A 20,092-nucleotide genomic window follows, 5' to 3' on the forward strand; every position below is an offset into this window, starting at 1 on the left:
AGTTTAGGACTATTATCTTTTATTCTGAGGACACTTCTGAGTCAGATCAAGGTAGAGTGGATGTTCTCTATGCAACGACTCAGAGCCTGGACACACAGGTCAGGGCAGATTTTCCACTCAAGAAGGAAACCCATTTCCTGGACTGCACTCAATGTTTACCCCAGTTTGAAAGATGGATTTGAAAAAAAAAATGTCTACGTACTTATTTCACACATTTTTTCAAGTACTTCTCAAATAGTTTCAAAGGTAAACATAAAATAGGTATCAGTGAAATGCTGAACTAACTCTGAAATAGGATAAAGGGTCCTTGTATACCAGTATCACTGCTAAATCATAAACATTAAAAAAAGTTATTTTTAAAAAAGCAACAATAAATAAATTAAAAGCTCCTGCTCTTCAGAAAGTATCCTCTGTGTGCACATCTGATAAAAGCCTTCAGTCCAGAATAAGCTAATAATATGTACACATTTACTTTATTTTTTATTAAAAAGTTTTTTTTGACATTTATTTATTATTGAGAGACAGAACATGAGCAGGGGACCCTGTTCAGAGTCATTTAAATGGCGTTACTCTTGGGTCTTTTATTTTAATGTTTGCTTGTTTTGTTTGGGGGCCCAAACCAGGGTGATTGAAAGTGTGCGTGGAAAACCAAGCAAACCGGGACAGCCAGGGAGACTGCGGAACAGACAAGCCGGGGGCGGGGCCTGAAACACAAGCCTCAGTAACTAGAACATTGTGATCGTGGTACATGTAATTGATCATAATAAACAGTACATAACAGTGTCTCCACACCAGTGATGGAAACATGGCGATCAATGTCGGGACAGCTGGGAAGCCGTTTCCAGAAGTTCACATGGGACTCACACATCACACTGCAGGCAGAGGGGTGGAAGCGCTTAACACGTAAAACCCAAAACCATGAAAAGAAGAGGAGACCAGAAGATATATCTGGAAGCTCAAGTGGGACGTCCTCTCATCAAAAAACCTGGCAACATAAATGAAAGACTCAGAATCTGATACAGAAGGATAAAAATTTCTATGCTAAAAAAGTTGTCAAAGGATAAATGACCAAATAGGAGAAAGATTTGCAGTTTATGTCCCAAAGGTGAATCAGAATGACCAGAAATTGATGAGGAAAAGACCAACACAGAAAATGCTAGAAAATAGGCGCTGGACAAAGAACAGGAACAGACCCTTCACAGAAAAACACGTGAGCTTGTTAAACGGAAAAATTGTCACCTGACTGGTAATAAAAGAAAAGCAACTAAGACACTACTATTTGCCTGGCAATTGACAAAGATCTCAAAACCTGATCATGCCTGTTGGCCAGGGTGTGAGGATGTGAGGAGTACAGCCCTTTCCCGAGACTCGGCCAGCGTCCCCGGTGCGGCTGGCGCTGCAGCTCTGGGAGCTTCCCCTGGAACCACACATGACAGTGCAGCAGCAGATGCGATGATGGCTCTGCTGAGGGGCTCTGAGCAATACACTCTGAAGAGAGGAGGAGTATCTTCTAGTGTCTTCTAAACAGTGCCGTCAGGAAGAGCAGGGGTCTTGTGCGCTCTGCCACCACTCCTGTTAAACATGAGGAAGACACAGTGTTAGTATTTGTGACACAACGTTGACAGGAGGGGCCTTTGTTCACTTTGTGACTGTGTGTAGTGCCCTAGAACCTTGCGAACACTTCATGCATCCGAAAGAATAATGACATTGGATTTTAAGAACATGTTCAAGGGCTAGAAACACAAGCACATGCTGCTTGGGCCTGAATGAGCAAAAGTCGAGCCGTTTCCCCAGACCTCAGATGTGCGTGTGGCCCTGACTAGACCCCATGGACATCCCCCTCAAGAGCAGCCTCCCCCGCTGGACCTACTCCTGCAGTTTCCTGCAGGTGCTCTGACCCCGTTCCCATCCAGGCTTAGGACACTTCAGAATCGTGCTTTCTTCGCTTCGTGGATGGAGCCATAAGCAGCTCATCACCCAATTTTTAGGGCAAACTTCAGTCGACAATGGGAGTTGTGGATGCTCTCTGTGGAAGGGGGTGCACATGGGGTGGGCTGCATGCCGAGTGGGCACTGCTTCCTCAGTCTGGAGGCTGGACATCCTCACATGGTGTCCCCATGCCTGTCTGTTCTTCAGCCCTCTTCTTTCAGAGAACCAGTCCTGCTGGCTTGGAGCCCGTCCTTGGGGCTTCGCTTTAATGTGATCGCCTCCCTAAAGACCTTCTCTCCAAAGTCCCGCTGTGAGGTTCCAGAAGGCCAGGACATCCGTGTATGCGTTTCAGGGGCGTGATTCAGCCCACCTTACGCTCACCAGCTCTGTGTCTTGTCCCCTGTTCTCAGGACCAGGTGATGTACGAAGCCCTGCAGAGGTCCCTCAGCCGATGACCTCCATCTCCGACCTGATACTGCGCACGTGTGTTCCTCCCAGAGTGGCTTGGCCCGTTCTGAGCTGAAGACACTTCCTGTCCGCCAGCCTCACGTGGGAACACCCTCCCCTCTCTTTACGTAAAACATGTGTAACTGTTGAAATAAAATAACTGATAACTTTTTTTAAATAAAATGTTTATTTTGAACCATTCTCAACTGTGTTCTCAACTTCTATACAGAAGTTGCAATCACAGTAAAAAGAGCTTTTATCATAAATGTCTGAAGTACGTTGCCAACCTGAGGCTACATCACCCCAAAATGCTTTGTTTCCTGCTGGCAGGACACCCCCACAACCACGTGTCAATCAAGAAAGAGGCCGTGAGACCCACTGTCCTGTGGCCTCGGGCCCCTTCCAGATCTCCAGCTGTGCCCTCCTGTGGAAGGTGCTGGAAACCACGTAAGTGTCCCCATTCTCATCAGACTCGGCTGTGTCCCTGTGGTGTCCAGATTGTCCTCCTCCTCGCACGGCCCCTGTAAAGCTTCCACAGGTCACTGCTGCGTCCTGAAAGCCTTGGTTTGCTTTGTGTTCCTGCTGCTGCTCGTTTACCACCCTGCCCACCCGCAGGGTCTGCAACTGTGGCCTCGCCTGGGGGCTCCACGCCACCTCACGCTCCAGAAACGTTTATGCTATTTTTAAGAACAGAATTGACAATGGGGAGAAAATATGAATAGATAAAAGCAAACCAGGCAGATAAAACACCATCCTCTTTAGTGAGGAGCTCATGGGAGCACAGCGACCTCTAAATGACCCCTCCCGCAGGTACCATGGCTCAGGGAGGGGCATGGAGAGGACGGCACTCTGGGACCTCAGACAGATGTGGGAGCAGCAGAGTGGTGTCGTGTACTAGAGATGATGAGGGATGACAGGCAGTTCATTTGAGGCCAGGAGGTCTTAGGCCCTAAATTTGAGTAGTAGATTCGACTATTCTTGCAGCCACATGGATGGAGAGAGGCTACCTGGCAGATCGTGTGTGCAGGTCATGAGAAAAGGCAAAGATTTTCCTGACACTTGACCATTAGGTCTGAGCACCCCTTCTTGCGGTAGTTGAGCTCAGCCTGAACAAAAGGCAGAGCGTGAGTGACCAGACAGCCCGAGTGCCCTTGGGTCACCGATAGTTGGGCCTGGGTGGGCAGCAGGTGCATACCGGGCTGGATGCTAACCCACTAGGATCACAGCGCATGTTGCCAGCGCCTCTCCAGTGCCATCACGCAAGCACAATGTTCAGCCTGTACATGGTCATGAGTTCTTGGTCCCCAGCTCATGACAGGGCAGATGGCGCCTTCATCAGACAGAAGTGAGATCCAAAGCTCGTTCACGGTCATCTATGAATACAGAACACTCAGTACTCTAGTTACACCTGCCTGGCTCTTATTCCTCTCATGAAACAGACCCAGTCCTGTGTTCAGAAACATCTGGAATTCTATCCTGTTCTTCACATGTGGAGTCCCTCCGTGGTCTCCCTGAACACTTGGTGCTAACGACCTCAGAACTCCTTGCCCAGGCCGGTGGGCGTGGCCCGAACAGCGATGGCCCCACACGATCTGTTCACCCTTCTTCCTCTGGTGACAGGGGGTGCCGAGAACAGTGACCTGGCCTGCCTAGCTGACCCACAGCATCCCACCTTGCATCTGAGTTCATAAGCAGAGCCTCTGGGATCATCCCCAAAGACCACACCTGGTGTCAGAAAGAAGAAAATTCTGCTTGGCTTCTTAATGCCACCTTTCCCTTTGCAGAGCTGTGCTCTGTGATCACAAACAGCTTTCCCCAGGTACCCGGTGGCAGTCTGGTGGGTGGCAGGGCCACCAGACTAAGAAGCCAGGGTCTCTGGGCATCTGTGAGCAGTTCTCTCAGACTCAAATAGACTGGGCCTTTGTTTTGTTGGGTTTTTAAAGAAAATTTTTTTAATGTTTATTATTGAGACAGAAACAGAGCATGAGTAGGGGAGGGCCAGAGAGAGAGGGAGACACAGAATCTGAAGCAGGCTCCAGGCTCTGAGCTGTCAGCACAGAGCTGGACGCAGAGTTCAAACCCACAAACCATGAGATCATGACCTGAGCCGAAGTCGGACGCTTCACCAACTGAGCCACCCAGGCGCCCTGACCTTTGTCAGTCTGAAGCCATCTATATTTTGGTCTCTGTTAAAGCAACCAGACTAATAATATCCTAATTAACAGTGTTCAAACCAGGAAAGAGGCAGTTGCAAACCAATGTGAGCAGACCTCTGACATGGCAAGAGGAGGGCTGGGGCGCGGCAGTGGGGCCACAACAGGGTCAGGGATGTTCTCCCGAGAAAATGAGGTCTAAGCTGAGCCCTAAAGGCGGGGATGTAAATGCAGGAAGGGAAGGAGTGATAGGAGCCGAGAACAGACCTGCGGCCAGTGTCCCTGGGGAGCAGGTGGGCGCTCCGTTTCGTCTGCAGTTTATTGCCACAAATAGGTCTAAGTTGTGTCCACAGGAAGATCTTACCTCCAAAAGCTCAGAGGACCTACCTACCTAATTAGCTACCTGATCCCCCAGTGTGTTCTTAACACACATCCATGTAATAGGTGTCTCGCTGTCCAGGCTCTGCTGCCTGAACTTGAGGACTGAACACATTTGGACACAGGGTTTGGATGAAACCCTCACTTGGAAATTGCCCTGTTCACATTCCAAAGCTGAGAAGCCACAGATCTGGCAAGAAGATGGTGCCCACATCTCTCAGATGCCATCTATGGTTCCATTGCTCAGGATCTGCCAGGCCCGTGCCAATCACTGGTATCAAGTTTGCCTTTTATTTTTAGCTTATTTTTATAAAAGGTCAAACAGAAATATGCAGTTAAATACTCAAGCCTTCAGTCATCTGACGCCCACCCATGGCTTGGCCACTGAGCTTCCTGCCCGTCTGGTCTCCTCACCCAGCCAGGGATCGGTGCATGGGGCGTGTTCAATGAACGTGAATTCTCCGGTCTTACAAGGCCGCTGCACATAGACTGCTGCTTGGCACACGGCCCCTCCATGTGAGGACTTGACATGTGGAGTCATCGGGTCCTAGAAATCTGACTGTCATATGGAAACCAAGGTAGGGACACATGAAGAGCCTATATTCCGGCAGCACGCTTCTGCATATCCACCCGACGGAAACCCACACGTGTGTTCAAAATCCATCCCAGACCAGAACTGGGCCAACCCCAACATCCGTCAGCAGTGGAGCAGCTGGACCAGGTGTTTTCGGTCACTGAGATGCAACCCTGAGACGGCACAGGCAATGCTCCTGGGTCCCGAGAGTGCAGTGACCTGGTGCATCCTGCTGGTGAGTGTCTCAAGTTCAAATAGGCAGCAGCCATGGATGCCATGAGCAATTGTGGTGGTTACTCCTGGGGTGGCAGTGGCTAGAAGAGGCCTGGACCTGGTCTCTGTGGTGAGTCCTCGCTCCCTGTGCTGGGCTCTTTCCTGTATATTCACTTCAGTCAAAAAGTTAAAACAAATGTCCCAGTTTCCCCTATAATTCACAACCCTTTATCTGATGTGATTTATAATAAACATTTTGAGGGCACCTGAGTGGATCAGTTGGTGAAGTGTCTGACTTTGGCTCAGGCCATGATCTCACGGTTTGTGGGTTCGAGCCCCACATGGGGCTCTTTGCTGAACAGCTCAGAGCCTGGAGCCTGCTTCAGATTCTGTGTCTCTTCTCTGCCCCTGCCCCACTCATGCTCTGTCCCTCTCTCTCTCTCAAAAATAAAACATTAACATTTTTTAATTAAAACTTTTAATAATAGAAACATATTAAAGTTTAAGAACAGTATCAATACTGAAAGTGGGGGTTACTTAAAAGTAAAGAACCGCAAAGAGTCACGAATGCCGAAGGCTGAGTTGACCTTCCTTTCCTCCCTCTTTTTCCCCCAAGACCCCAGGTGCTTTGTTTGCACTTTCCTCCCAAATCCCACTGAGGTAAAGAGGGAGGGAGCATTTTTCCAGTCACCCGCCACCAGTGCCCTTCTCTGCTCTCGGGAGCAGAGGTGAGCCACCACCGTCTGAACATTGACAGGACTGCAGCCGATGAGCCTTGCCCCGGGGCAGGAGGGAGGCTTGGCAGCATCGGGGCTCTCGAGTGTGGAGGCAAGAAGTATGTCACAGCCCAGAACATTCTGTCTCCCAAGACCACAGCACATCTCCAGACAGACAAACTCGACCACAGATCATTCCCTCTGCCCCAACACCTGCTCTTCCGCCTGCCAGAAAGCTGAACGCTTTTCTGAAAGCTTCCCCAGATGCTGCCGTGGCGGTGCCTGTCCTGTTCCAACCTCGAGCACTGTCACACAGGGCTGCCCTTCCAGATCTCTAATTCTTCCTGTTGACACGGAGCAGGGCCAGCACCTGGGTCCCCTCAGCCCTGGCCACCAGATCCAGTGAACCTTCCTCCGTGAGGAAGAGGAAGAATCACTGAGGGGCACACGTGGGAGGAGAGAGGTAGGAGGAAACTGAGCAGGGACTGGCCGAGACACGACAAACCTGCCTGCACCTCAATGGACCCTGGCCTCAGGGACACGCGGACCCATCCCTGCCTTCCTCCCGACCCCACCCCCTTACCTTGGGCACACATGCTGATCCATCCCTGCCTTCCTCTTGCCCCCCCCCCCCCACCTCAGGGACACACATTGACCGGTCCCTGCCTTCCTCTCAACCCCACCCACCCAGACCTTGGGAACACATGTTGACATGTCCCTGCCTTCTTCCCAACCTCAGGGACACCTGCTGACATGTCCCTGCCTTCCGCTGCCACCCTCCCGACCCTCCCTGACCTCTCCTTGGGGCCCCAGTAAATCCCTGCCTGGAACAGCCATCAGCCTCTCATCACTTCTGCTCTGTTTGGTTACAGTGTCATTTCTCAGGTTAATACCCTTCAATGCCCTGTTACACAGGGACCTTTGTGATGTGACCCCTGTCCCGCCCCCTCCAGTGAAGCACATTGTTCTTTCACTAGGAACCGCTCCCTGGAACAGCCCCAGCCCCCACCCCCAACCCAGGGCCCCCGCCCAGCCCCTCCCTCCGCGTTCTGCGCAAACCACTCTGTGTCCACCTGGACTGTGGCACCCACGACAGATGAACTCTAAGTGCTGGATCCGTGTTCTCTGTGTTAATTCAACAAACACGTCTTGAACAGCTGCCTCATGTCTGCTGCTTTTCAGCTGCCTCCTCCACCCCTCTCAGCTCATGAAGAACTTCCGATTTCGAAGTAGCTGTCAGACCTTCCAGCCCCTGCTTCCAGCCTAGAGTCACTCACTAACCACGGGGTTTCATACGCCGCAGGGCACAAGCTAGGAGCATCTGTGTTGTAACACAAAATGTCACGGCTTGGTCGTTACTGCAGAGGAAGGTGAACTATAGACATTATTTTATGAAGACATCGAAACTGAGGAATAAAGTATCTTCCTTTTATATTTTAGAAAACTGAGGCACAGAGAGGTTAAGCAACTTCCCCTTGATCACACAGCTAACAAGTGGCACCTAGGAATTCGAACCAAGACTGGCTGAACTCTAAAGCCTCCGTCCTACATCCTACTGGGTGCTTTGTTAGGAAGTGGAGTTCCGTGTCTTGTCTTCTGGGTCTGTAAGACATTCTGCCTCCATCAACTAGTGTGGCTCGAAACAGTGATAATCTTTTTAAAATAATGGATAGTTTCTCTTTAAACTCAAGCAACTAGTTTGAGAAGCCTCTAGGCGGTAGCCGCCAGGTGAACTCTCCAGCTGTGAAAACCCGCCACCTGTTGAAATGGCTGCAGGTTGTAGGTCAAGGTCTATGAGGCAAGATGTAGCCATGAACCGAACAGTGAGGATAAAGCTGAAGGTTTGATTTAGCCATTTCCTGTGGAAACTTTTGAACACGTGTAGTTGGACCATATGCAGTTGCTGTCCTGAAGATCAAGCGCCATCTCACTGCCACCTGACCCAGACATGGCAGTGCCACCCGGCCCAGACCTGGTCCGCACAGGGAGACCCCGTGCACCCCACCCGCAGCTTCTCCACGGATGAGCTGGTAGCCAATCTCATCCCATCTGTCCATCCCTCAAGACTCCCCACCTGGATTACTGCAAAGTGGTACCTGAGACAAAGTATCGTTTAATCCATATGTATTTCAGTTTAGGATTTTTAAATGGATGGGGTGGGGGGAGAAATAGCTACCCTATTGCCCAGCTTCAGGAGTAAAAGATTTAAGAAAATGGGCAAATGGTGAACCCCGGGAACAGTCAAGAATGTGCCCACCTGTCCTTTGTGTCATCAGAAGCAGCTTCTAGATTCCGGAGAAGTATGGATGTGTCTCCTTCAGGGCCGCCCACCGCGGGGCTGAGCTCATGCAGCACACTACTGTTTGGATTTCGTTTGGGAAAATATTACCTGCAGTTTGTTTTCAGAACTTCTTGTAATGCTGCCAAAGGCCTTTGAGTGACTGTCAGTGTTTCTCAACTCTGTGATACAAGAATTGCCTGAGGTTTTTCAGAGGTAAGTGGCCTGGGCCTTGCTGCGGACTGTGGACGTGTTGAATCAGAGTCCCCAGGTGGTGCTTGGGGGGCCCGCACGTTCGGTCTCCCCGGGGAGGACCCCAGCCCCCCACCCTTGCAGTTTAAAGGTGGAGAACCCAGGAACACAGTCGGGGTGCTGGGGGTGGGGGCGAGTGGTCTTCGACGGCCACAGATGCTCCCCAGCCTTGAGATGGGGAGGTGCTGACATGGACCTGATGTGAGACTGCTTTTACCCCCGGCAGCACACGGGCAGGAGCAGAGGAAACGCACATGAGCCATCGATGCCCCTGCTCCAGGGCACAGCGGGCCAGTCAGGCCCTGATATGGGAACAAAGGCAGAAGGAAAAGGCAGATAAAATTAACTTTTCTTATAACCTGCAGCCCAGTGATGGATACTTGGGGCAGGCAGAGTGAGACATTTCTCAGGAGCTCCCACCCCTCTTAATGCTTTGTTAGAGGGAACAACTACCTTAGCTTGACAATAGCCAGGCCTCCAGGATCCTGTGAGTCTTTCACATATGAAAGTCCTTTTGGAAACTTCCCGGGTCTTTACCTCCCCCAACTCCCTATCCAGTCATTCCTCACGACCCCAGGGCGGCTCTTCCTGCCCCTGGTCCTATCTCCGTGCTTTAATAAGACCACCTTTTTGCACTGAAGACCTCTCAAGAAAGATCTTAGTAGCTGGCTCTGAACCCCAACCCTTCAGACCTCATCATCATGCCCTGTAGAGGGTGCTGGGCACACAGACCTCCCGCCAGGCTCCAGGCAGAAAAGCGGCTACACCAGCACCGGACGCACCCTCCATCTGAGCCTGCGCAGAGGGCCCGGGTTTTCCATTCACCACTTCCTGAAGATTTTCCACCAGCGGGCCAGCGCTCATCTGAGTTCTTCCAGGCTGGGACTCGCCCCTCCTAGTCTTCGCCACCCCATCCGCCCCATCCTGGTAGTTTCTCAGGAGCCCAGTGGTGGGTCCTCTTCCAGTAACTGCCCCCCCTGGCCTCCAGGGGGCTTGGGCCCCACGTGCTGTCTTGTCAACTTCCACCCCTTCCACCGTTCAGGAAGGCATCAGGGTGCACTCCACCAAAATGAGGAACACCAAGGAACAGAAGACGGGGGACAGAGGGAGGGGGACCAGGGGCCCTGGGGAGGCCTCCTGACCATCCTGCAGCAGCTCACAACACAGACCTGCCACAGGGCATGACCACGGAGCAAACACCTGCCTCCCACAGTCTATTCAACATGAAAACAGTGCTCACCAACTGCCTGGCCCACTTCTCTCTGTGTGTTCTCTTCTGTCCCTTCCCTGGAAAGCTGAGCACCTCGCTTCCTGAGCACCTGGGCACACGGATTTCCAGGTGTGGCAGCCAGCGAGTCTGGAGGCAGAAAGGCCAGAGCAGCGCACTCCCTACGAGCTTCTAAGCATGTACGCTCCTGCCGGACAGGTAGCACCTTGTCCACACCCGCCTGCCACCTGCCCCGGGGGCCCCAGGGCGCCCCAGGGCGCCCCAGGGAGGCGGAGGGGGGTCCACAGCAGAACCTTCCAGTTATATGTAAGGCAGAGAGATGTGACACAGCATCGTGCAATGGCGAAGGACGACCACACTATTGTGTGTCTGAAATGAATATAACGTCATACGTCAACTATGCTTCAATTAAAAAGTTTTCTCATTAAAAGAAAAATTTTGTGATAGTAATATGAAGAAAATCCATGAACAAATGAATGAGAAACATTTTGCAGCGATTTAAAAGTACTGTGTTCCTCCTTCCTCAATGATTTTGATTTCTGCTTCCTCAAAAGGGCTCAATAATGCTTTTTCACGGAGAACTTGGGAACAGGAGAAGAAATGCAAGGGAGGGATTGACACAAAAGGCAGGATAATGTCTCCTCTGGAGGGACAGGGTGTGGAGCGGGGACGCCTGGGGGTCCTCTGTGGTGCATGTGTCCTGATCTGTTCTTGTTTACCCACGTTACTGAGGTACAACTGTGTACAAAAAACTGTACGCACTGAATACGCCCACTGTATACACCCGCTCTATACACCCACTGTATACTGCTAGATGAGGTTGGAGATAAGTGGCCACCTGTGAACCCATTATGACATTCTGTGGCATAAACCTGTCCTCTCCTCCTGCCCTCTTCGTTAATTTTCGTATTCTTGATAAGAACGCACGACGTGAGATCTGCCTGCTTTCTGATTGGCAGGCAGACGGCACAGTTGTTAACCACGGGCAGTGCACGACCTACGGTTCTTCGTACCCTTGACTGATGACCCCCCCTTGTTCTCTTGTGATCCTCTAAGTCCTAGACATATATATCATGCTCTGTCCTGTCTCTGTGGCATCTTTCACAAAGGCAGCATTTTCAGAGTCAGGGTTGCCTTTGGGAAACCCAGATCAACTGAGATGGTTGCTGATGGAGATGTGATCTCAGGGTCAAAGTCATGGGGGACAGTTACACGGGCCGGGAACCCTCCGTCTTCGGCCAGCCCTGACTCGCCGCACAGACGTGCTCGCCTTCGGGACTGTGTGTGGCACAGACAAGTGTGCATCTGCCTGTTCACAGGGTGAAGCCCATAGGAACGCCTTCAGACCTGGCAGAACGGCGTCTCCGTGCCTGGCCTGCGCCTGCCCTCGCCCTCCCTGGGCGCCGAGCCCAGCCAGCATTTGCTGGGGTGAAAGGGCGCCTGCAGTTGAGACGCTGCGGGGTGGCCTGGGCGGGGGACAGGCGGGCTGAGTGGCAAGGGGATCAGGGACAGAGGCAGGATCACAGAGCTCAAAGAAGGAGACGCCGGGAGGCGCTCAGGTCTCTAAACTGAAGAACGCCTGTTCGCGTTCGCTTGGGGCTGGGGGCTGTAACACGTGACGACAGGTAACAGCAGCCAAGTTCTTCAGCCAGGCGCATTCTGACACACGTGGGCACTGCCGTCCAGCGTCCACCGGAGCCTGGAACTGGAGACCAAAGGGCAGAGATGTAAGGGGGAGGACAGATTTCATGAATCTGTTCGACAAATATTTACCTGCTGGCAGCGTGAGCCAGGCTGGTGTGGGTCTCTGGCTGATCTGCTCTGAGCAAACCCAGAATCCCCATGGGCCTCTCCTGGGGGGTGGGGGTCAGGTCAGTGAACCCGGCACACGGATACTCACGTGCACATGGGGCACATCGGGCCGCAGGGGCCGAGTGTGCCGTGGTGTGACGACAGGTGGGGAAAAGCTGATGGCGGACGGCAGGACCCTCAGGGCTCCCCTGTGTGGGGTCAGAGCGCAAGCTCACAAGGACCTGCTATAGCCAGAGGGGCAGCCGGCGAGTCTCGTCGCTGAAAATCCCTTTCTTTACAGACACAAAGCACAGTCATGGGCAGTCAGTCTGGGGTTTGGATCCTGCTCCACGAGCCATCACAAGGCAGAGCTGTGACTCCTCCAAGGAGAGGGGACTCAAGTCCTGGAAGCCAGGCTTCCGGTCCACACAATGAGGGGGAGCCCAGCACCAGGCCCACTGACCAGCTCGTGGATGACTGTGCCGCTCACCTTCCTGGCACAACAGGAACTCCTAGAAATGTACAAAGAGGTGACCAACGTCACCCATAATCCCACTACTCTACTGACCAACACCACTAAGATTTTTCTAACGCTTGTGCCTAAGTTTTCCTCTGGTCCGATGTGCTGGGTGGTCTTGTCCCTGATCAACACTCCCTGTCAAGTAGGTCTCTAGTCCCTGCCTGGCCACCTGCCTCCATCCCTACACCCCCTCTAGGACGAGGGGGTCTTGGGGGACAGATCTTGCAGCTCTGCGGCCCTTCCCGCCATCGGGACATTTCCCTGACACCCGCCTGGTGCTTCATGGAGCACACTGGACAGGCGCCCTAGTTGCACTTCCTTTTTCCTCTCTTTTAAAAAATTTTTTTAAATCTTTTGTTTACTTTTGAGAGAGAGAGAGAAAGACAACGTGAGCAGGGGAGGGTCAGAGAGAGAGGGAGACACAGAATCCGAAGACAGGCTCCAGGCTCTGAACTGTCAGCACAGAGCCTGATGTGGGGCTCAAACCCACGAACTGTAAGATCATGCCCTGAGCTGAAGTCGGATGCTCCTCCCTTTGTTTTTAAATCCTCTCCTTTGCCATCCATGAAAACACACAGGACTTTCCCACATGCTCTGTTCATCTGGCTGTAACAGAGGCACGCACACCAGGTGGCTGGACGGCAGAAACCGCTGGCCGCAGGACTGGCCACCCACAAGCCCAAGGCCAAGGCATAGGCACAGTGGGCTTCACATGGAGGCTGGAGGCCACCACCACATCACTGCATGTCCCACAGCCTCTGCTTGTGTGTGTGTGTGTGTGTGTGTGTGTGTGTGTGTGTGTGTACAGGATGCTCTGGCACCTCCTCTCTCCAATTCTGGTAGTGATCCCAGCATGGGGCCCTGATACCATCACAGTGGGGCTGGGGCTGCAACCACGAACGTGGGGGACCCCACACCAGGCCCCTCAACCCTGAGTGACTTCGTGGACCAACCTCTTTATCAAGAAGGGGTAAGGTGTGCAAGGTATGTAAAGCGAGGGCTGCCAGCCAGCTTCCCTGGACCCCAGCTCAAGACCAACCACCTCACGCCTCGTTCCCTACACCCAAAGCCCCTGGGAAGCCAGCTCAAGGGACAGTGGCAGAGGCCTGACCAGCGAGCGGTTGGTTGGTTTTTCAGCAGGAGTGTGGCCAGCGCTGCGGGGCTTGGTCAGGAGTGAGGGCCCGGGCAGGGGAGCGATGGGCAGGGGAGCGATGGGCTGGTTCCTTCAGCGGCAGGGAGCAGGTCTCTGAGGACGATGGCGTGCACCTGGAGTAGATGAATCAGGCCCAAGTTCCGTGGGACATGAGTGAGCACACGAAAACACAGTATTCGCTGCCCAGGGTGGCCATCACAAGGACACCGGTCCCGTCAGACGTGGGGCCCAGCGTGCTCCAGCATGACCTCGTGGGAAGTAATCACGTCCACCATGACCCTGTGTCTGATAAGGTCCCATTCTGAGGTCTGGGGGTTCTGCTTCAGCATGTCTTTTGGGGTAGACATTTCAACCCACAACACACGGCCAGACTCCTCCCCAGGCCTCAGATAGGGCGGTGCCACAGTGGCTCCGAGGCTTATGCTTTGTGGGCATTGAGGCACTGACCCCGGGGACACACGAGACCCGCATGACGGACATGGGTGCTCCATCCCGAGGGGACGTCTCAGGCCTTCGGGGCCCCCTCTCCCACCGCATCGTGCAGAACCCTCCCGTCTCTGTGCCTCAGGGCTTCCTCGGTTCCCTCCCCAGCTGGCTGGCTGTGTCCCCAGGAGACTCGGCCAACCAGAGCAACAGGATTTGGTGAGTGCTCCCTCTCCCCTCAGACTGGTGTTGTCAGTGCAGACTCAGGAGCAGACACAGGACAGGCAGAGGCAGGGCTTCAGGAGCTGCTCTGAGGTCCCGACTCTGCGGCCACTGCCAGGACTGCCCAGGCACGCCCACCCAGACTTGCGCGGGGGGCCACCTCTGTCCTGACCCCGCTCCCCATTCCCTGGGGTCACCTTCCAGACAAGCTGTTTGTACCCACACTGTGGCCTCAGGCTGGCCCTAGGTGAAACCCCCGCAGCAGCTGGGGAGGAGGTGGTGAAGGCGTGCCCTGCGTGCTGGGGAGGAAGGGGCCCTGCAGAGACGCGGGCTCCTGGCGGAGGCAGCCGGCGCCCCAAGAGCAGCTGGGTCCTGAGCATGTATGCGGCTGGGGGCCCGCCAGTGATGGGGGGAGCTGGGGCCGTGTCTCGCAGGGCCCCCAGATCCTGTGTGAGCACGCGCGTGTGTGTGCCCATGTGCTTGCTTGCACGTATGTGAGTCACATGGGAGGCAGGAAGAAGGCAAGAGGCTGCCTGCTCCTCCCAGTTTGGCCGCCCACCCCTATGCACACGTCTACACTCGAGCACGTTCACAGCAAGCTGAGTTTTGAAAACCTGATCTCATGTGGCCATTCCAGTCCTAGGACGAGAATCCATTCAAATCAAGTAGTTAGAAAAGCAGGCGGTCTCTGCACCTCGGGACCCGGCACGGAGATCCAAGTGTCGTCTAAAAATGGAGGCACGGCCTCACTGCCTGGCCCGGGCCCAGAAGCTCTGGTGACCGGCAGACCTTCCTTGGGGCAGGGCCCGTCCCAGCAGACCCTGGCCGGTGGATCAGGGGTGAGGTGTTGTTGCAGGTGCTGACGTGCAGTTAACCTTGTGCTTACTTTCAAAAAGGAACACCTGAGTCACATTCACGGACCCAGAAGGCCGAGTGGTGGCCTCAGGGGCAGGAGGAGGGTCTGGGCAGTTCTGTGGGTGTAGACCTGCCGTTCTGGAGCGGGCCGTAGGCAGCGTGAGTGAACTGAGCACCGGCAGTGGTTCGAGGGTCAGCTCCCTGTTGTGTGTTTGTGCCACAGCCACAGATGGCAGTTGATGACCGTGGTGACCAGTTTCAACACCTGGCTGTTCTCAGGGGCAAGAGGAGCTAAAGCCAGGCAGTGAGAGTGCCACTGCCCATCCCACCCGCCCTGGGAGTCGGCCGAAGGAGAGGGAAGCCGCACAGAGGGCTTTGCTGTGGGCACACAGGCATTGCCGTGTTCTTCCTTGTTCTTCGAGGTGTCGAGAGGTGACACAGTGTCTTCCAAGAGCCACAGAACAGCGGTGGCCCAGCCGGCTCACTTCCCAGGGCCCCATTCCCAGGGTGGGGCTGTGCCCAGGGCCCTGGAGCTGGGTGTGCAGATGCCCCCCGTCCTCCCAGGAGGGGAGTGGGCGTCTGCAGCCCAAACAGCGTCCCTATGTCCACCAGCCTTTCTCGTTGGCAAACTGGGCCGGGGTCCTGCCTGCTTTTCCAAGAACGCTGGTGGGATCATCTCTGCAGAGCTGCAGTGTTTGCAAACTATATGATTCTGAGCCAGCTCTTAAAAGTGTTTGGTTTGGGGTGCCTGGGTGGCTCAGTGGGTTGAGTGACCAGCTCAGGTCAGGATCTTGCGGTTTGTGAATTTGAGCCCCACATCGGGCTCTGTGCTGACATCTCAGCCTGCTTTGGATTCTGTGTCTCCCTCTCTCTCTCTGCCCCTCCCCGACTCACACTCTGTCTCTGTCTCTCAAAAATAAACAAATATTAAAAAAATTTTTTAGAAGTTAGGTTAGACGTGTGCCCCAGGCCTCGGAAGCACTTCAAGGAGAAGCTTGAAGAGCTTAAAGCCACACCCACCCCTGGCACACGGAGGGGGGGGCCGCCACATTCCTCAGAGTGACACACCTGACCCCATCTTTGAGATTTCACCTATCAGGCTAATTAGGAAGTGGGCTCTGGATTCAAGAAAAATGTCACAGACTTGGAATTTGTTTTCTTGGCTGCACAATGAGGGTGATAGGACTGACGGCATGCTGGCAAACCCCTGCCTGTCCCCCCACAGGAGCCCCCTTGGCACTGCCAGCCCCACCCCCACCCCAGACATGTAGCTCATGTGTGTCCACTGGCCTCTCCTTCTCAGAAAATTCATTTGCTTGGTCATTTACTCAGCAAACCCGTGTGGAGCCAAGGCAGGGTCTGAGCAGCCTAGGGGCACCAAGACAGCTCATCCTTCTCCCTGGGAGGTGGGGAGATTTTGGGGCCCAGCCCTCGGCTACAGAAGAACATCCACCTAGTCAGACCCAGGGCCCCACTCTGGGCCCCAGTGTCCTCCACATGGGAACCGACAGAGGCAGGTGCTAGGAGACAGATGGCCTGGGGCCAAGGGCTTGGGCTCAGAAGGATAAAGTTAAAGCTTGTGGTTCAGCGGCTCCTCAGAGAGCAAGGAACCAGCCTTTGACTCTCCCTGTCCTGCTCCTTTAACCTAGTTGTCTGATTTGAAAGAACAGAACACGGCTACATGCACCCTAATCACGCATCTCTGGTTCCTCGAGAAAGGAGGCAACAAGGGGATGGGTGGCCTGCGTGAGTACTGGGGCTCAGGATCCATTAGCTGGGTGCCACCACCATGCCTGATGGGCTGCAGAAGTTCGGGTCGTGCTTGGGTCCATCCTGCGGTCCGAGCCCCTCGGGGAGAAGCCCAGAGCACACATCCAGCTGCACGGCCTGGGGTCTGGGGGTCACATGAGCTTAAGGGAGAGAAAGAAACTGTCAGGAATATAGTGAGTTTGTCATTCAGACTTGATTTTTGGTGAATTTTCTTGCTTGTATTTGTCTGTTTTTGAGAAGGTAGCAAGAGACTAAAAGTCGCTTTTACAAAACTGAAGGGGCAGAGTTTGAATTGTAGTCTGCAAGTGGGGCACAGTGGGGGGGCACCCCGTGTGTTTCTGACCCCTGCTTTGGCCAAGGAGAAGCACTGGGCTCTTGAGCGGGGAACCTGGGTGTGGGTAGCTCGGAGCAGTGCCCCTGGAGCGCCAAGGCGCTGGGGAGCCACAAGGGGCACGGGCCTTGGGGCCCCAGCTGGCCAGGTGATATGATGTGTTCGCTTGGGGTTTCACCCAGCCCCTCCTAACATCCTGTCCGGCGAGCATGGGAGGTAGATGAGAGGCCATCCCTGGATCACAAACTGCCGATCCCCAAGGACTCACCCGGGCATCGAGGGCACTGCGAGTCCTCCGGGCCTTTCCCACAAAGCCCCCATTCTATTCCTTTCGCCGGGGCCACCACAGGGGCGTGGGCTGTGAACATGCTCTTTGTGTGTCTGTGGATCTTGGGAGAAACTGTCAGGTGTGTGTCCCAGGCCAAGAAGGGGTGTACTGTGCCCCTACGTGGCCCTGTAACAGAGGACACGTCTAGGACAGGGTCCTGACCCCTTGCAGAGCCACCTCAAGGCTTGTGTGTGTCAGCATACGGGAAAGCTTCCCTCTGTGGGCCGCCGTGGGCCATCGGCCACTGCAGGCCAGACGTGGCGACCGCAAAGCCACACAGCTGTCCTGTTTTCCCATGCTCCTCATTCTTCTCTGTTCTCAACCATTCATTACCTTTCCAGCCACAGTGTACCTGCCTGATCCAACCTGCATGGCCTGCCCTCCTGACAGTCCAGGCTCCCTGGGGAGGCTGGCCTCCGCCCGGTGTGGCTCCCAGCCCCTCCCCGCCACAAGCACCCCACCAGCTGCCGTTGCTCCAGAGCCTCTGGCTTCTGAGGGTGGTGTTCCCAGGCTTGCCAGCATATCTCCACTTCATTCCACATGACTAAGGCTCCAGCAAGACAGGAAGGGACACCTTTCCTCACCCAGACGTGCAGCCTCCAAGCCAGCAGGGCAAGTGCAAGAGCAGAATCAGGCCCTGGCCCTGCCTCTCTGCAAACACCCTCAGGCCGGTCTCTCAGCACTGGGGTAGGGGGTGGGGGTGGCCCTGCCCTCTTCCTGAGAAAGTGCTAGCCTGGCTCATGGTACACGGTGGTGACCTGCAGGCTGCTGTGTGCCCTCCCCCTCAGCTGTAGCCACACGGAACCCCCCGTTTTAGGGGTGATTTCTGATCCCACGTGCAATCCTCACGCCAGAGCATCAGCTCTTTAATTTGGGACCACGTTCTGGCCTTGTCCTCACCGCCTGACGCAGGGCCTGGCAGACTGAATAGGGAAATGCATTTTTGCTGTGAATGTACACGTCCATGTTCCAGGGTAGCACTTTAGGCCGGCCCTTTCCTCAGCCTCTGCTAAGGAGCCCAGATGCACCAGGGTGAGGCCCTTGCCTCCCCTGGTGCTCCCCACACCCGGCAGCCATGTGCATGCCACCCACGTCTCCTCAGCCCCCTCCATGTGCACAGTGCCCTCATTTCCAGAGCCGGAAACATGGAGCCTCCCTGGCAGGCTGTGTGCAGAGAGGCACCGGCTAGCATCCACATCGGGAGCCTCACAGGAAGAGGAGGTGCTGGTGGAGCCACCCTGCCCCACCTAGTGTTACCCCTACTCCCCCCCCACCCCTCACCCCAGGAGAAAGTAGACACAGAGAAGAATCTGAGGAGGCTGGTGGCGGCAGGGGCTCTCGTCTTTTTGACTAAACCCCTTCTGCAACACGTTCAATAAAAAGCCCTAAAGAACCAGTTTAGATGGTGGAAAGTCTAAACTGCAGATGTGGCCTGCCCGCAGGCACATCGCCCAGGAGCACTCGCCCAGGCCTTGGGGGGCACCTGTTTCTTCCCGTCCCTGAGCCGGGCTCGCTCAGGGCAGCCCAGGCCGGTTTCTCAGCCGGTCTCAGAACAGCATTGTGCGCATCGTGGATCAATGTGAGAAGCTGGGTGCAGCTCCACATGCTGCCCTCCACCAGTTCCTTTGTTCAAGTTCAAAGACCGTCTTGGTAAGTGGCTCTCCGTTGACCATGAGCTCACCCAAGCACCCAGCATGGACCCTGCTAGGTCTGGCAGACAGCAGTTTGATCTTTCCTGCCTCCACGGGCTACCGTCTCATGGGGACACAAACCGCACACGTACAAGCGGAATGTGGGGCCGTGAATCATTCGGGGAGTCCGGGCGTGGCACTGGACTGCTGGGGACTGGGGACAGGCTGCGAGGGCTGGCCTGAGTCTTGAGGTGAGCCAACCAGACCAGAAAGGGAAAGGAGATATGCGAAGCTACAGGGGGATTTCACACACTCTTCCCTGAAGCTCCCCACGTGCTGGACCTGGCCCCCCCCCCAGTCAGAGGCCATTCTTGGAAGTCACTGCTGAGGACAGAAAAGGGACTGCTTGCTTAGGAGACCCACCACCCAGGCAAGGACAGATAAGGGGACCACCAACCACAGGTCTGAGGAAGGGGGAGCATGTGCTTACTGCCACCCCACAGTGACGGGGCTGGGAGAAGGCAGAGCGCATGAGCATGAGGATTCGGGGGCCCTCGGCACGCGTGGCTGAGTCCTGCAGGCCAGGACAGCGGGAGAGGACACAGCAGACCTGAGGCATCGAGTCCAGAGTGCGCTTCACAGCTGGTGTGGGAAGCTGTTCGTCCCTGCTCCAACACTGGTCACTTTTCGCTTGATGGTTCTTTAAGCACCAGTTGGGGCACCGGGGATTTCCCCAGCCAGGAGGGCCAGAAGGGAAAGCAAAGTGCCGTGGGGGTGAAATGAGGTCTGTCAAGCAGGTTTGCCGACCAAGGCTCCTGCTCTCACCCTGAGCGGGGCGAAGCCACACTAGGGCTGATCATAATGGAAGAGGGATTTCATCACATCTCACAGCTCAGGTAC

The 20,092-nt window shown here is 54.7% G+C and overlaps 1 protein-coding gene and 2 long non-coding RNA genes across 4 annotated transcripts in view; 2 read left to right on the forward strand and 1 right to left on the reverse strand.

Moving 5' to 3' along the window:
- Positions 1 to 2,577, forward strand: part of NVL (nuclear VCP like) — a 77,328-nt gene extending 74,751 nt beyond the window's left edge. For both annotated transcript variants that reach the window (XM_029934928.1, XM_029934929.1), the window contains one exon: positions 2,340 to 2,577. In XM_029934928.1, the coding sequence (XP_029790788.1) occupies positions 2,340 to 2,384 (45 nt within the window). In that variant the 3' untranslated portion in view covers positions 2,385 to 2,577. The remainder of the gene's footprint in view (positions 1 to 2,339) is intronic.
- Positions 1,196 to 7,282, reverse strand: LOC115288023. The gene is made up of 2 exons (XR_003906782.1): positions 7,206 to 7,282; positions 1,196 to 1,572 (listed from the first exon to the last, which is right to left on the reverse strand). It is a non-coding gene; the product is annotated as an uncharacterized LOC115288023 (long non-coding RNA).
- A 1,354-nt stretch (positions 7,283 to 8,636) lies between these two features.
- Positions 8,637 to 11,249, forward strand: LOC115286612. The gene is made up of 2 exons (XR_003906165.1): positions 8,637 to 8,904; positions 9,631 to 11,249. It is a non-coding gene; the product is annotated as an uncharacterized LOC115286612 (long non-coding RNA).
- The last annotated feature ends 8,843 nt before the right edge of the window (positions 11,250 to 20,092 follow it).

This window comes from Suricata suricatta, chromosome 3, assembly GCF_006229205.1.
Source record: "Suricata suricatta isolate VVHF042 chromosome 3, meerkat_22Aug2017_6uvM2_HiC, whole genome shotgun sequence".
In the NCBI taxonomy this organism is placed as follows: Eukaryota; Metazoa; Chordata; class Mammalia; order Carnivora; family Herpestidae; genus Suricata; species Suricata suricatta.